Below are 15074 nucleotides of genomic sequence, written 5' to 3' on the forward strand. Positions count from 1 at the left end.
TATGTTATGTTATGGTACAGTTGTTTTAGATTTGTAGGACATTCAGAAATGACTTCTCAAACTTTTTGTTCATGAATGTGTTTGCGCTTTAGTCAGCATTTCAACTTTTGTACAAAATGAAACATTTACATACAGTATTTTCCTAAATATACCTTAACTTATTTTTTGTACATTTTCTAGATTACAGACTAAAAAAGAAAAGAAAAAAACACTGTGATAATTTCACTGAGGTAATGACACACTGCTAGCACATAGTGCTGGCTCCTCCTCTGTCTTCTTTTGTTCTGTGTGTTTTTTGTGCGTTTGTCTCTCGTGCATGTCTCCCGTACGCTTGACGTAGCGGAGAAGGTTCACAATGGCAGCGGGTGTTATCCCAGGTAGTCGGGTAGCAGCTCCGAGCTGAAAAGACAAACCGTGGCGTGGAATATACCTGTCATTGTTTGCAACAGCAACGGAATCTGTTAACCCTAGTGTCCCTTTTCTGGGCATGTCATAATTGGCGAATTTGGTGAAAATAGATCTACAAGCTATTACGTAGCTATTACGTATAGCAAATGTTGTAGATCTGCTGTTTTAGAAAAATGTAAATTGTGCAAATCTTTGAATATATATTTAAAAAAACATTTTAAACTCAAATAATTGCTTCTGCGGGTCCCTGGATTTTCTTTTAGAGATTTTTTTTTTTTTAGATCGGGGTCGTCGGGCAAATACATATCATGTTGGGGGTCCTTGACCTGAAAAAGCTTGAGCACCACTGATATAGCAACATAGGTTTTTCAGAAAACTGTTTTGAAGACATCGGCCTCAGGTCTTAAGTGGTTGAAATTAAAAAGTGAGTAAACTCACAGTGCTGGGTCGGGCCCTGTCCAGAATCTCACGGACCTCCTGAGACAGGGACACTCTCAGGGAGAGGTAATCCACGTCTTGTGGGAGAGACATGCCCTCTTCTCTCTGAATTCTCTCCATCTCTCTCCTCTGCAGATCACAGTGGGGTCTGTACACACCTGAATGACACACAGAAGATGTGTATCATGAGTAACCTGCAGAACAATTTCCCCAACAACGGCGACTAACAATAAAAAATAAATTGTCGTTCACCCCCCCAAAAAGACATTTTTTCTATTGTTTACAATTTTTTTTGTTCTGTAACACATTGCCATCTTGGAGTTCAATAATATATTTTGTTTTTTGTCACATTCCTAAGACAATAATTTGATGACAATAAATTTACCCCCATTGATTCCGAATCAATGGGGGTAAAAGTCATTTTGGGGGTGAACTACTCCTTTAACATTAACATTTCCTACCACTGTTAAAAGCAAAACTGCCCATTAAGTTGTCTAAAAACACTGCCAATACCCATACGTGCCTCTACATTATTTATCTTTACCCTCAATCTTGAGCCTTTGTGAGAATTCCATGTAAGGAGAAAGGCACTCTGGGAAGGCGTCAGCCAACATTTCAAAGGACACATCTTTGTACTGCAACAGATCTGAACCACTGAAAAGAGAGAGAGAATCAATAGACAATATACTATAGTCTGACAGCTTGGAAAATTACAGTAGCAGGTGGAATAGGCCAATCTACCATCCAAATCTGGGAAGTACAGTATGGCCTTTTTTATGGGGGTATGCACTCTTATTTAGACCCCGTACCATCCAAATTGCATCAGCATTTACAGTAGCTGGTGGCTGAGTTGTGGTTTACTTTTATGCAAACTGGAATACAGAGGAAACTTGAAATATTTGTCACTCACTTCATGATGGTGCTCTTGGTTTCACTGATACCGATGTTGCCTAGCTTCTCCTTCCAGCGGCTGGTATGCAGAGCCAGTGACTGGAGGGCCACAAATGCGTCCTGGAGACCGTCCCTTACTCTCACAGCCTCCTGGTGGCGCCGGGAGGACACACATCCCACCTCCTCAAACCCTGAAAGAGGACAAACGACTTTCATGACGTAGCGTTAAAGTCAGCATTGACATCCCTAAGTTCCCTCACACATACACGCGGTCAAAAGGACACGTGAGTCACACTATGCTTTACCTCTTAGGGTGAGCCGGAGGTCCGCGTTATCGGGCCTCAGCGAGGTTCTGAACTCGGCCCGGCTGGTGAACATACGGTAGGGTTCTGTAACACCTCGGCTCACCAGGTCGTCGATAAGGACCCCAATGTAGCTCTCGGTACGAGACAGCGTGACCGGGGGAAGGCAGAGGGCCGAACGGCCGGCGTTCACTCCTGCCCACAAGCCCTGGACAGAAAGGACAAAAGAGGTTCTGTTTTGGGAATGGAATAATCCACTGGTTCTCAAAGTTTTTTTCCTTTGTTTTGAAAATAGCTTATCCACAATCAAGCTTGTACTATATCAGTTATTTCTGAAAGGAATTGACAAATGGTGACAAATCATGATAATTATGGGGGTCCATGGCACAAAACATTTTCAAATGGGGGTCCGCTGCCAAATACATATCAATGTGGGGGTCCTTGACATGAAAACTGACCTGTGCTGCTGCCTCCTCATATCCTGTGGTTCCATTGATCTGTCCAGCCAGGAAGAGACCCTGGGTGCTTTTCACCTGCAGTGCAGGAGTCAGCTGGGTTGGGCACACAAAGTCATACTGCACTCCATAACCTGGACAACAGCAAACACGAACAAACATCATTGAGAGACAGAACATTCAGACCTTTCTGAGCATAGTATACTAGGGTTGATTACATGTAAAGGCTACCAAGTGACAACATGTTGCCTGTGTGATCCAGAGGTTGGGTATTTGACTGGAGCTGGTATATACAGTATCTCTGAGATAGTCTATAGACTGCTTTTCAATTTTTAATCTATTAATACATAATCCAAATTTAAAGCTGCAACCCAGGACTTATTTTATTCAATACAACTATGTGTAGGACACCTACTAGTTGACAATATCAATAAAGTTACTGGCATAGGGCAGGAGCCTATCTCCTGTTTCTGTAATGTTAGGTGGCTTGATGTACACGTACACCCTCTGGACATGACGCTAGTCTGTCGCAAGGACTTACCCCAATCCAACCTTGCGAGGAGTGAATTCGGCCTGGGTTATTTTTCGCCCAAGCCACGAGGGGCGTGAACCTTTTACAATAACCCAGGCCGAATTCACTCCTCGCTCCAACCCTTGGTGCTGAATGCCAAGAAGGGAGGCATTGGGTTCCAATTTTTATAGTCTTTGGTATGACCCGACCAGGGAATCAAACCCCAACCACACAATCTCAGGGCGGACACTCTTAAACACAAGGCCACAAACTTGATGTTAATGTAGTTTGGACATCATAGCAATTACCGCTCTCTGTCAGGAGAGGGAGACAGTGCATATAAAACTTAGATTACAGTTCACAGTTAGCATATCACTCTTGTGTTTCATGCCCATCTCGTTGACAACTGAATTTCCCACATGGGACCAATAACAGCCTACCTATTTAAGGCACAGTATAGATTGTAGCTTTACATACATGTTTTTAAAGATGTATTTTGGGGCTTTTTATGTCTTCATTGATAGTTTGACAGGAAATGGGGGGAGAGAGATGGGGAATGACACGCAGCTAAGGCCGTCTGAATCGAGACTCAACCCCGCGACACTCTGTCAGGCTACATTGAGCCTAGGTGCCCGAAACGCTACGCCAGACGTCTGGGCCATAGCTTTACATTTTTAATGAATACAATGTACGGTATGTGGTTTCGGGTAGCGTACCAGGTGTATGGATTTCAGCCCTGTGCAAAGGTGGGATTTCTCTGATGAGGCGTAGCTGTATGTCAGGCGGCATGGTCATAGACAGACCCTGAGGATATAAAAGGTCAGAGTTCAACCCTTCTGGCTCCAGCCACACCTGGTGCCGTCGCCCAGGAAACCGTAGCACTCGCGACTCGATGGAGGGGCAGTACCTGAAGGACCCAGTTCAATCATTTTAGTGATAACACTGCCAATAAACCACTTAAAGGCCCTACAGCAAAAAGAGCCAATCTAAGCCCTACATACTTCATCGTATGATGAAAAGCAAAAACAGCCAATCTACAAGGTCACCATGCATCGCATTGTGACACGTGGTTTTGTAGATCTGCTATTTTTTTAAACATTTGAAAACACTTTAACGCATTTAGGACTGAGGCCGATTCTAAAAACCTTCTAAATCATGACCTTTTTTTTAATGAAAAACATCAAATATTTATTCAAAAATTACAAAAACATTATGCTGCTATATACAGTACTGTACATAGCAACAAGAACCCCAAAAGGGGTTCCCGTCCTGAAGGGTAAAAACACCAAAAGGGCTTCCTGCCCAAAGTGGGTTGAAAATGTGAAATGCAAGGGTTAATGTGGTTAACTGTGTGTGTGTGTGTGTGTGTGTGTGTGTGTGTGTGTGTGTGTGTGTGTGTGTGTGTACTGCATACCGAGGGCCCTTGACATCTTCCTTTATGTGACAGTTGAGATGCAGACTGTCTGTCACTACTTTCTCCACTCCAGGGGTGGTGTAGGTCAGATAGCAGGGAAGTTGCTCCTCAGGCTGCATTGGAGTTTAATTATAGAATATAAGATTCATCATTTGCACTCAAGTAACACCAACACAAAATTACGTATAGCATAATTGTCATTGCTTTACAATGCAATATTTTTACAGACTGGAAACAGCTTATGACATGTTTTCTCCTAAATGGATAATTTATTGTTTTGAGGAATCATTTTGGGTGTTTTCACTTAATGTATATATTTTTTAAGAGAACCCACTGTGGACCCAAAAGTAACCGTAACAGACTTGAAGTGAGCCATACTCAGACCACTTCCAGCGAACATCTGCATAATATGGTTCGTTTCAGAGCAGTCTGAGTTCTTCTGGAGTGTTTCTGGAGAGTCCACTTCAGAGGCTGAAAACACCCCTGGGTGACTCTCCATCAAACAGATTAAGAGAGCATCAAAGAGAGCTTAAATATTCATACTTGCGGGTTGCTTTAGTTTGGTCTTGTTTATGAAGTGTAGGTTCTTATTTGGGCTTGCTCGCAAGATTATTATAATTATTATTTTTAATAATATTGATCCCACGATTTTGTAACGCATTTTTTCACCCAGTGCCAATTGCCTAAGCTGTAGTCCTGGTTTCTGCTCTCCCTCTGCCACGCCTGGGGAGCCCCGGCTGGCCAGGGGGAGGCGGTATAGAAACCAGGACTACTGCATGTTTTTGTGAGGGTATCTACCCTAGGAGACACGGGGAGAACATGCAAACTCCACACAGAAAGGCCCTTTCGCCAACCCCACCTAGGGTGTGGGCGCTGATGACGCGGAGGAGAGAACACGCCCCCAGCACCTACAGCGTTCCCCGGCGGGAATCGAACCCAGATTCTTTTTGAAAATAGTTGATGTAATAGGGCTCTAGTGGTGAAACTGGTCGTTTCTTTTGGGCTTGTTTTCATAGACCTGGTCGCTTGTTTCACTCACAGAATCTCACATCAAAACAAAACACTCATACCATTTTTGCCAGCTTTGCTTTAGAGTTAATTGATTGGTTTAGGAAATGAGAGTCGAGATTGAGAATATCATATGGCATCTAGTTCAAATGTGCAACGGGCAAATGTCTCTGGCTTATTTAGGCTCGCTTCTGCACCAGTAGTCAGCCCTGAAACATATACGGGCTGACTAATACACGAACGTTGTGTGATCCATGGCAAATGGTAAATGGTGCAATAGCGCTTTTATCCAAGGCGCAGTGATGTTAATAGGTTTTTAATGTAATGAGTCCCGGGACCCAAGAAGGGTCTTTCGGATGAGTCCCAGGGATATTTTATGGGTCCCACAAAAATTCAACGCGTCATGTCATTTTTGACAAAGTGCAGCATTTAACTTGAATTGGTTATTATATGGTTATTTACATTGTTTATCTTACAAAATACATACAAAAACGAATGAAACAATTAAACTATAATAGTACCTTGAGATGAAGAAGCACTAGGGATGGAGCTCGTTAATTTTTATTGATAATGAGCACCTTATTGATGTTGCTTATCAAGCCGGGCTTTTATCGAGCCCACTATTGAGCTTTTTTCTGTTATTTTGTGGAAAGACATGATGAGACACTAATATATATATATATATATATATATATATAATTACAGTACTATTCATGAATTAATAATAATAGCCTACTGTAAAACTATACTATAAACTATAGGCTAACATTTCCATGTCTCTCCTTTTTTTTTTTTTTTTTTTTCCCATTAAATACATTTGACCAGGGCCTTCAAATACAGTACTTTAACAGACAGAAGGCAAGTCAACCTTTTTATTTTTGGAAAATATTTGAAGAAACTAAATGTGTACCGTCTCTTTAACAGTGTAATTTATAATGCATAGTACGACGGTGTCACGCAACAAAAAAAATACCCAATCAACAAGCTCAAACCGTGTCTGCTCGCACCGTGTTGTGATCTTGTACATCTGCTATTTTCGGAAGACTGAGAAGAAGTCGCGCTGGCAACGCTACGGATTCATTCGCACGGAGCGATACATTATAACTCTATGGCAGTGATTTTGAGTGTCCCAAACGGATTATTATCGATGGAATCATTCATATTTTCAAGCACCACGTACTTTGGGTGGAAGAGAACAGTTGTCGCGCTGCTTCAACAGCCCGCGTTGGAGTTGTTTCAACTCGTCTCAGACTACACTCTGGTCCATAGCGTTAGTGGAGGAGAACTCCACTAACGCTATGGACCAGAGCTAGTCGCAGACGTGCAAAGTTATTGATTGCACTTGGGTCTTATGTGATGCACTATGGACAAGTGCTTGGCTCCGTCTGCATTGTCGAAGTGTTCCCTCCCGAGCATGATGTAACAACCGTGCTGCATACATGTATTTAGCTCTCCCCTTGTCTTTTCAAAAAGGTAACCAAACTTTTTTAGTGTTTCACGCGTTCCACCGTTGTTCCGCGGCACGCATGCACTTCCAAAGCACACAACTATCGATGACGCATTGTACCTCCCGGCCCCCGGCCGCTATAGCAGCCCATGACGTGACGCTTACCCGATAACAGGCTCGACAAGCCAAACCCACGTTCGGTGGGGGAACCCTTCTTGGTGTATCACCTAACACGCTGTGCCACTATGGTCAGAGAGCGGCCCGGTGCTACGCTAAAACTAAGGCACCCATTGAATTCTGTGACCATGAACGGCGCACAAAATAGCGTCGGTGGATTCCAAACACACACTGTCGTTAGTTCTATCGTCTGTTTTAAGACTTTCTACGCGGATTTCATTTGTGTTAACGTAGGGTACAGTAGCATGCCTTCACCCATGAACAATGGTGGCGTCTGTGGACTTTTTAAAATATTTTTTTTTTTCGCGATGTGGTAAATTATTTTAACGTGGACTCCAATGGAGGCGATGCGTCCGTGGGACCCCAGAACACTGACGTGAATGCGTCTCTAGGCAACGTGAATGCGTCAGAGACGCGGGACGCGCACGTAATGACGTCACTGATAGATTGTGCATTACATTCACCAATTCACACACACATTCATACACCTATGGCGGAGGAAACCATGCAAGGCACCAACATGCTCACCGGGAGCAACTAGGGGTCCAGATTCTTGCTCAAAGACATTAATTCAGGGGGAGCCCGGATTCGAACTGGGAACCCTTTCGTACTCTAATGATGGTTTCTCTACCCCTGAGCTATGCCGCACCTGTACATGGCTACACCAGTACCAGAGGTCCAATCTATAGAAGGAGTATTTACCACCCTCATCACTACACACGGACATCGACGGCTACCGAGGTTGGCAATAACCGAACATGCTCAGCACGGCGATATCAACGGCAAGTGTTTCCTGCCGGCAGGACACACTTTTCGACTTTTTCCGCGGCCGAGTTGGGACGACGTCGGCCGGGTGGAGAGTTGGCTTTAGATTAGAGAGTTTCACATTATCTCACCTTGCAGCGTGTGTGGGAGTTCAGGAAGCTGAAAGGTGTGGGCTGTTTGTCAGGGGCATGAACCTGGGCCAGGGAGAGGTCTACTGAGTCCTTCACAATCCTTGGGGGCGTACCAGTCCGTAGCCTGCCCACCTTCAGCGCCAACTTCTCCCGCAGTGTGTGGGATAGCCCAGCACCCGATGGGGGGTCTCCGATTCTCCCCCCCGGCGAAGTGGTTTGACCCATGAATAGGGAGCCAGACAGGAACGTGCCAGTGGTAAGTACCACTGAGCTGGCTAAGATAGGGTGGCTTCTGTCCACTGAGGAGAAGGACAGATAAAATACCTGTCAATTACTGAATCTTAATTGAACTCTGAGAGCATACAAATGTGTACTCTCTCAGAGTTACTCACCTGTATGGGTGTTATGTAAATGGCAAGTGCTTTTTTTGCACATACTGAAATGATAAAAAATACAGGATAAAAAAGCCACCTGGGTTAATGTCTCAAATGAGACAAACAAGAGAAGCAATAACAAATTAAACTTCACAACATGAAAACGGAACTGAATGAAATGAGGAAAAGACTGATTGGACAACATTGAAATATGATGGCTGTCGTGTGCTGAGCTCCCTACCTAGACGTATCCCGATAACTCTGTGACGCCCAGCGTCATCTGGGTTTGGTTCAGCTGTCAGCAACTCCTCTACCGAACCCTCCAACACCGTCAGCCTTGGGGTGGACAGAAGCTCCGACTGAGAGAGAGAGAGAGAGAATTCATTGAAGACAGAGGCAAAGTTACAGGAGGGTCCAATGTTATTTTAACAGCTGGTGCATGCTTTTATGCCATGTCTGTGCTTGTGGTACCTGAATGAACTGGCGGTAGCGCTCGCGGTCCAGCTGAGCACGTGGGCCCCACACAGCAGGACCTTTACTGCGATTCAGGATGGAGAAATGGATCCCTGCCCAGTCTCCTGCTCGTCCACAAAGACCATCCAATGCATCCACCTCTTTGACCAAATGACCCTTCCCAACGCCTCCCAGAGAGGGATTACAGGACAGGGCACCTGGGGGAGAGGGCCAGAAAATCATTTAGGGTTGCAACTATCAATTATTTTCTTAGTGATAATTCTATCTACTACTAATAGAATCATCAAGAAGCAATTTTCTTTTCTTTTTTTGATGTGAAAAAAAAAAAGATCTAGATTTAATTTGCATGCATAATTTCTTTATAAACGACAATTAGTCTTGTTAACCACTTAATTAAAGGAGCTATAGTCAACTTTTTCATTGTAGGGCCGACACTTTGTTTACATCCTAGTCTATAGACTAAAATGTAAACAAAGTGTCGGTCTGACAATGGCCAAAATGATTATTTTATCATTGTTTTACGCTTTTTGTTGTCATTTTTGAATTGAAACACATATTATATGAAGCTTATTTTTTTTGAGCGGTGGTCACACCGTCTCCATAGCGTGGCCGTGTGTGTATCCGTCTATGTATGTGGGTGGGTGGGTGGGTCCGTATGTAGCCTAAGTACCCCTGGTGACCAGAGAGGTGCTGTTGAGTCTAGTCTGCCCTGAGCATCAACTGCAATACCAGTGGTGGCCTGAGTGACATGGATGGATGGATGGCTCTCTCTCTCACACGCAAGCAAGCACCCCCCCCCCCCCCCATATATATATTTTTTTTTTTATTATTATAATTTGTTTTAATATTTTTTTAATATTTTTTATTATAATTATTATTATTATTATATATTTGTTTTGCTGTTGCGCAGCCTCCACGACCACCGCTCAGTTCACACGGGTGTGATTTTTATAAAATATTTTCGAAACATTATTTTTATTTTAGCAACCGTTTTTCAAGAAAAAGTTGACTATAGCTCCTTTAAGCCCTATTTTACGCAAAAATAATGAAAATAGCAAAGACAGCAGTTTGTGAAAAGAAATATATTTTTTTAACTTTGCACCTGTAATGCCCAAAATAGGGATTGATTATTAAATTATAATTTTATAAAATGATCTATGATTTATTTTATAACCGATTAACTTTAGCAGAATTTGCACCCTTAAAACACATACAAAAAGCCCCTTCTCTCACCAATGGTCTGTATTTTCTGGGTGATGAGGAGGGTCTCTGCACCCACTCTGGCAGCTGCCGCTGCTGCCTCAGTGCCGGCATGGCCCCCACCCACCACAATGACATCATACTTCTGACTGGCAAGATGACTGGCAGCCTGGGCTGACGCCTTTAACAGGACCCTCTGCAACGGGGGCAGTTTCTGTGTCAACATGAGCCGTGCACTGCTGTCAAGATGAACAGAATGTCAACACTGATTAGTTAGCCCTGCAAGCAGCACCACAAATGACTGTATAGGTACTGAAGCACCTAGTTAGTAGATACACAGCATAATACTCATTATGTGTATATAACTGATAGTTGTACTTTGAAATGTACAGTTGTTAGTTGTTGCACAAATGATCTGCAATATGTATAAACCAGTAAGACGCCCTAAGGGCGAGAAGCGACCTCGCGCACATGGGCGCGTGCACATGGCTGCTTTGGCATGTATACCCTTCTGCTGAGCTGGTCGAGTCATCATTGTGATGTCAGAACAGTTCAGCTATATCCATATATGGAGTCTATGAGGTCAGATGTAGAGGTATTGACCAGCTCCATATATAGAGATCTAGGTGATGATCTAGTCATCTCCATTTATAGATATCCAGGGTTTGATGAGGTCAGTATCGTGATCTTCATATATGGAGTTCCAGGTGATGATAGTCAGCAGTCTTGATTTGCAAATGAATTCTGTCTTGGCCATATATGGAGCGTCCAATATGGGCATTGCCAATTACGGGCATTCCCAGATATGCGCTTAATATTGATGACATCGGGACAGGGATATCCATATATGGGCATAAAAGGGACAAGGACGGAATTAATCTGCGAGTGTGACTCGTATCGTGTCAACCACACTGGTTCGACTGACATTCCCAGATATGGGCTTAATATTGATGGGCATAAAAGGGATTATTTTAGCGTTGTTGGCCCAACAGGGCATCATCTGGGAATCAGATGTAGAGGTCAGCTCCATATATGGAGGTCTAAGTGATGATCCAGTCGTCTCCATGTATGGATAATTGAATATCCAGGGTTTGATGAGGTCAGTGTTGTGATCTTCATATATGGATATCCAGGCAAAGATAGTCAGCAGTCTTGAATTGCAAATTAATTCGGTCTTGACCATACATAGGCATTGCCAAATATAAATATAATAATATTGATGACATCAGGGATCTCCATATATGATTGCCAGAACAGGCTGTCTTGGAGGAACCAGGAAGTGTTGTGGGACAGAGGAGGACATCTATGAGGACGGAGGAGGGGCTGTTACTTCACAGAGACCACAACAACAGGCTGCCTTTCGTGTTTATCATCAACGTGACGACACCCCTGGCTTACTACCGCCCCCCGGGAAACGGGGGCAGTGTGATGGAGGGGTCAGTGGACGAGGAGCGATGTCTGCTCTGCAGCACAGCCCACCGCCACCTGACCTGCGCCCGTTGCATCCGGGCCGGAGACTTCCAGTACATAGACGGGAGGAACCCTGAAAGATACATTGATAAACTACAGACCCTGAAGAAGCTTCGTGAAGACAAGGAGCAGCTTCAACAGAGTGTAATGCAGGCCGTGAATGGGAAGATTCAGGCTGATCAGATGAAATGGAAGATCATGTTCTGTAAGATGAAGATTAAACAGCTGAAAGAAGCTATCTGCTGTGGGAACGACGAGGTGAGAACATGCAAGGAGGTGCTCCTGCGCTCGCAGGAGGAGAGACAGAGGCTGCAGCGGCACGCGGGGAGACACCAGGAGAAACGGGCCAAGATCGAGCGCCACAACCAGCGCCTGGGGGAGGTGCTGGAGAGGAGGCGGAGGGAGCTGAGGGAGTGCCTGGAGCTGGTGGCTCAGGTCCGCAGGGACAACATCAAGGAGCTCAGCAGGCACATCTTCCCCCTGCAAGAGGACAAACAGGACACCCAGAACGGCGAGACCAGCATCAGCATCGCGGGTCCCCCCGTCACCCTGCCCAGCAACGGGGACTGCTCCACCTATTACAGCTGGGTAGAGGAGAAGAGCACCAGCCAGAGACCAGAACTGGACCATATAACTCCTGCTCACACCATTAGCGCAGCACTGTGCTACGCCACCCAACTAGCTAACATCTTGTCTCACCTACTGGATGTCAACCTGCCCAAGAAACTCTGTAACAGTGAGTTCTGTGGAGAGAACCTGAGCCACTACCGTTTCACCAGAACTCTGACCAAACTCAACACCAACATACTGTATCTCTGCTTCTCACAGCATGTTGACAGTGAGAAGATCCACCCCCAACACACGCTGAGGAACCTCATGTTCCTGGTCACCCCCGACAACCCCAGTCTGGGCAGGACGGGTCCATTCAAGGCGAGTCCAGACCTGGAGGAGTCGATTGAGTTTGTATTGCCAGAGGAGGGTGGCGCAGAAGAGAGTGGAGAGGAGGAGGTGACCGACGAGGAGACAGATCTGGGGACTGACTGGGAGACTGTCCCCAGTCCACGCTTCTGTGACATGCCCTCACAGGCCATGAGGGTGTCTCAGAGTACGCTGATGCAGGTCTCACAGCCAGCAGCCAATTCTGGAGGGATGATCTCATCCGCCACTGAGTCTGTTTCCTCCTGGTTTCGAGCTTATATGGGACAGCGCTGACACACACACACACACACACACACACACACACACACACACACACACACACACACACACACACACACACACACACACACACACACACACACAAATATAAAAAAACTCAAATAAACATAAACTAACGTTGGTTTGAAATGGACCTGGACTGGTTATTCTGGGGACAGAGGACTGGTTGTTAAAACTAAACCAGTAGTTTCCTAACTATTCCTAACTGACAATACTGAGGACTCCGGACCCCACTTTGAGAACCACCGGACTTCAACCCTAACACCTTCAACCTCTTTTCCGTAGCCAACACCTAATACCATTGCTGAAAATAGCCATTATACAATATGACACGTTGTGCGCTCTTAGATCTGGCGTTTTTGCTGAATATTCGTCCCAGAATTGGGAAATTATAAAAGTAAAGTATTGTTTAGGTCAGTTTGTCAGTAGGACTTATTCAAGGTCAAGGAGTATTAGGGATATTGATACCTGGTCCACTCTTGTACTGAGCTAAGAGTTAAGATAACACGTCACAAGTCTCAACTATATGAACAGACCAACCTGTCAAGAGTACAGTATGTGAGAAAGTCACAAGCAAGTTACACATCAAATAGAAGTATGGATTGACACTGAGCCTACTTCTACAGAGATTGAGAACAAGTTACTACTACTCCCAAGCTTTGCTTTGGAGCAGATCCTTGTTCTTCTAACGTTGATGTCTCTGTTGTCTGTCTTGAACTTTTGTGAAACCACCTTCCCATCCATTTGACTGACAATGAAGGGATTATGTTAAGTAACTGTCTTTTGTACAGGTAGAGACCTAGAGACTGGCAGACTAGACGGACCTGTGTGTGTGTGTGTGTGTGTGTGTGTGTGTGTGTGTGTGTGTGTGTGTGTGTGTGTGTGTGTGTGTAATTACACATTCTAATGTAATCAGTGCTGCATTACAGTGCTGATTACAGACACAACTATTTTATGACACCAAACACAGGGCTGACACGGTTGATTTCCTCTGGGTCACATCAATTAAAATGTGTATATTTTAGTGACGCTTACCAATGTCTTTCATAAAAAAATACCGGCTGGCCAAGTCCCACGTCGTTGGCTAAAATAATCAGATTTTGCGCAAGATTGAAGAAGACCCTCACTCACTCCGAAAAATCACATAACAAGACGCAAGACACTTTGTAAGGAGGCCGCCATCTTTGTTAGCGGTAATACCGTAATAACTCGTTTACACGCGCACTGACATAGTTCAGTTGCGTTCCCACGCGTGTGCAAGGTACAGGCAGGCTTGTGACCACTATTTAAACTGGCTTGACCCACATCATTTCTTACAATTGGTGGAAAGGTGCTATGAAAAAACAAATACAATTAAAATAAATGCTCTTATATAAAAACGTATTTCTACATTGCAGTATTGATACTTTTATACTTAAAAGTAAAAAAAAAAAGAAAAAGGGAGGGAAATACTTTTTCGACCACTGGTGGTGTGCATGCCACGTGTACAGTAAAACATACCCTCCCCCGGCTATTTCACAGGCAACATTGTAGCTATAGACAAATATTTATCATACGGGGGCCCCCCGCACGCGCTCACTAGTAGGTCAATAATGCACGCACGCGCACGCCCATGCCCCCTCTCAATATTGTTACACCGATGTTAGTGTCATCGAATTGTGTCTCTCTAGGGGACGCCTTTTTTGGCACCCTGGCTTAATATCCCTCTCTCTACCAAAAGTCAAATAAATGCCTAAAATAAAAATACTTCTTAATAAAGAATTATAGTCCATTATACAATAAACAAACACCCACTGACTGTCCTGCTCACCTGCAGTCCTATCACATTTGTCAGGTTTGTCTAAATGTGAAATGAAATAGCAATGACATTAAGGCTTCTTCTGTTGTCTGGGACAACTAATAAATCTTTATGGATTGAAGTGGCTCTTGGTTCTGTGCTGTATGCAGATTGCAGACCATGGACTGCCGATCGGAGTGGTCTGAGTGGTAAAAAAAAACATCCATCATCATTTTTATCCGGACAGTAATTTTATGAAATAATCAAAGAAACATCTAAGAAATTCAATTTTCCCTACTTACTACTTGTCTTAAAGGTTTGTTTTCTAATTTATGGAATTTCTTAGAGTTTTCTTTGATTTCTTCTTCATGAAATTACTGAAAAGATCATTGAATTTTGTGTTTAATTCTTTTTGGATTTTGGGGGGAATATTTTTTGAAAATGTTTCGAAATTAGGCTATAACAATTAAAAACAAAATGTAGGAAACCAAAAATTAAGGGACCCATGAAAATGGGCCCGCGACCCACAAAAGGGTCCCGACCCACTGTTTGGGAACCAGTGCAGTAGTAGCGTGTGGGGGTCCCCGAGTTTCGATAGGTCACCGATTTCGGCA

At 44.1% G+C, this 15074-nt stretch overlaps 2 protein-coding genes across 2 annotated transcripts; one reads left to right on the forward strand and one right to left on the reverse strand.

Annotated features, from left to right (window-relative positions):
* Window positions 1–222: 222 nt before the first annotated feature.
* Window positions 223–13858, reverse strand: mto1 (mitochondrial tRNA translation optimization 1; the record flags this gene model as incomplete). The annotated part of the gene is made up of 13 exons (XM_080747022.1): window positions 13719–13858; window positions 10029–10234; window positions 8793–8992; window positions 8563–8680; window positions 7948–8246; window positions 4420–4532; window positions 3722–3912; window positions 2498–2628; window positions 2043–2247; window positions 1757–1928; window positions 1391–1500; window positions 847–1004; window positions 223–399 (listed from the first exon to the last, which is right to left on the reverse strand). The coding sequence occupies exons 2-13, from the start codon at window positions 10219–10221 to the stop codon at window positions 223–225; spliced, it is 2067 nt and encodes a 688-aa protein (XP_080603148.1). The 5' UTR covers window positions 10222–10234; window positions 13719–13858.
* On the forward strand, window positions 11301–12677 carry LOC308303089 (beclin 1-associated autophagy-related key regulator-like; the record flags this gene model as incomplete). The annotated part of the gene is made up of 1 exon (XM_080747409.1): window positions 11301–12677. One exon carries the CDS (start codon window positions 11301–11303, stop codon window positions 12675–12677), a length of 1377 nt encoding a protein of 458 aa, XP_080603535.1.
* Window positions 13859–15074: the final 1216 nt, after the last annotated feature.

This window comes from Nannobrachium achirus (genome assembly GCF_963921795.1).
Source record: "Nannobrachium achirus genome assembly, chromosome: 18".
Classification (NCBI taxonomy): Eukaryota; Metazoa; Chordata; class Actinopteri; order Myctophiformes; family Myctophidae; genus Nannobrachium; species Nannobrachium achirus.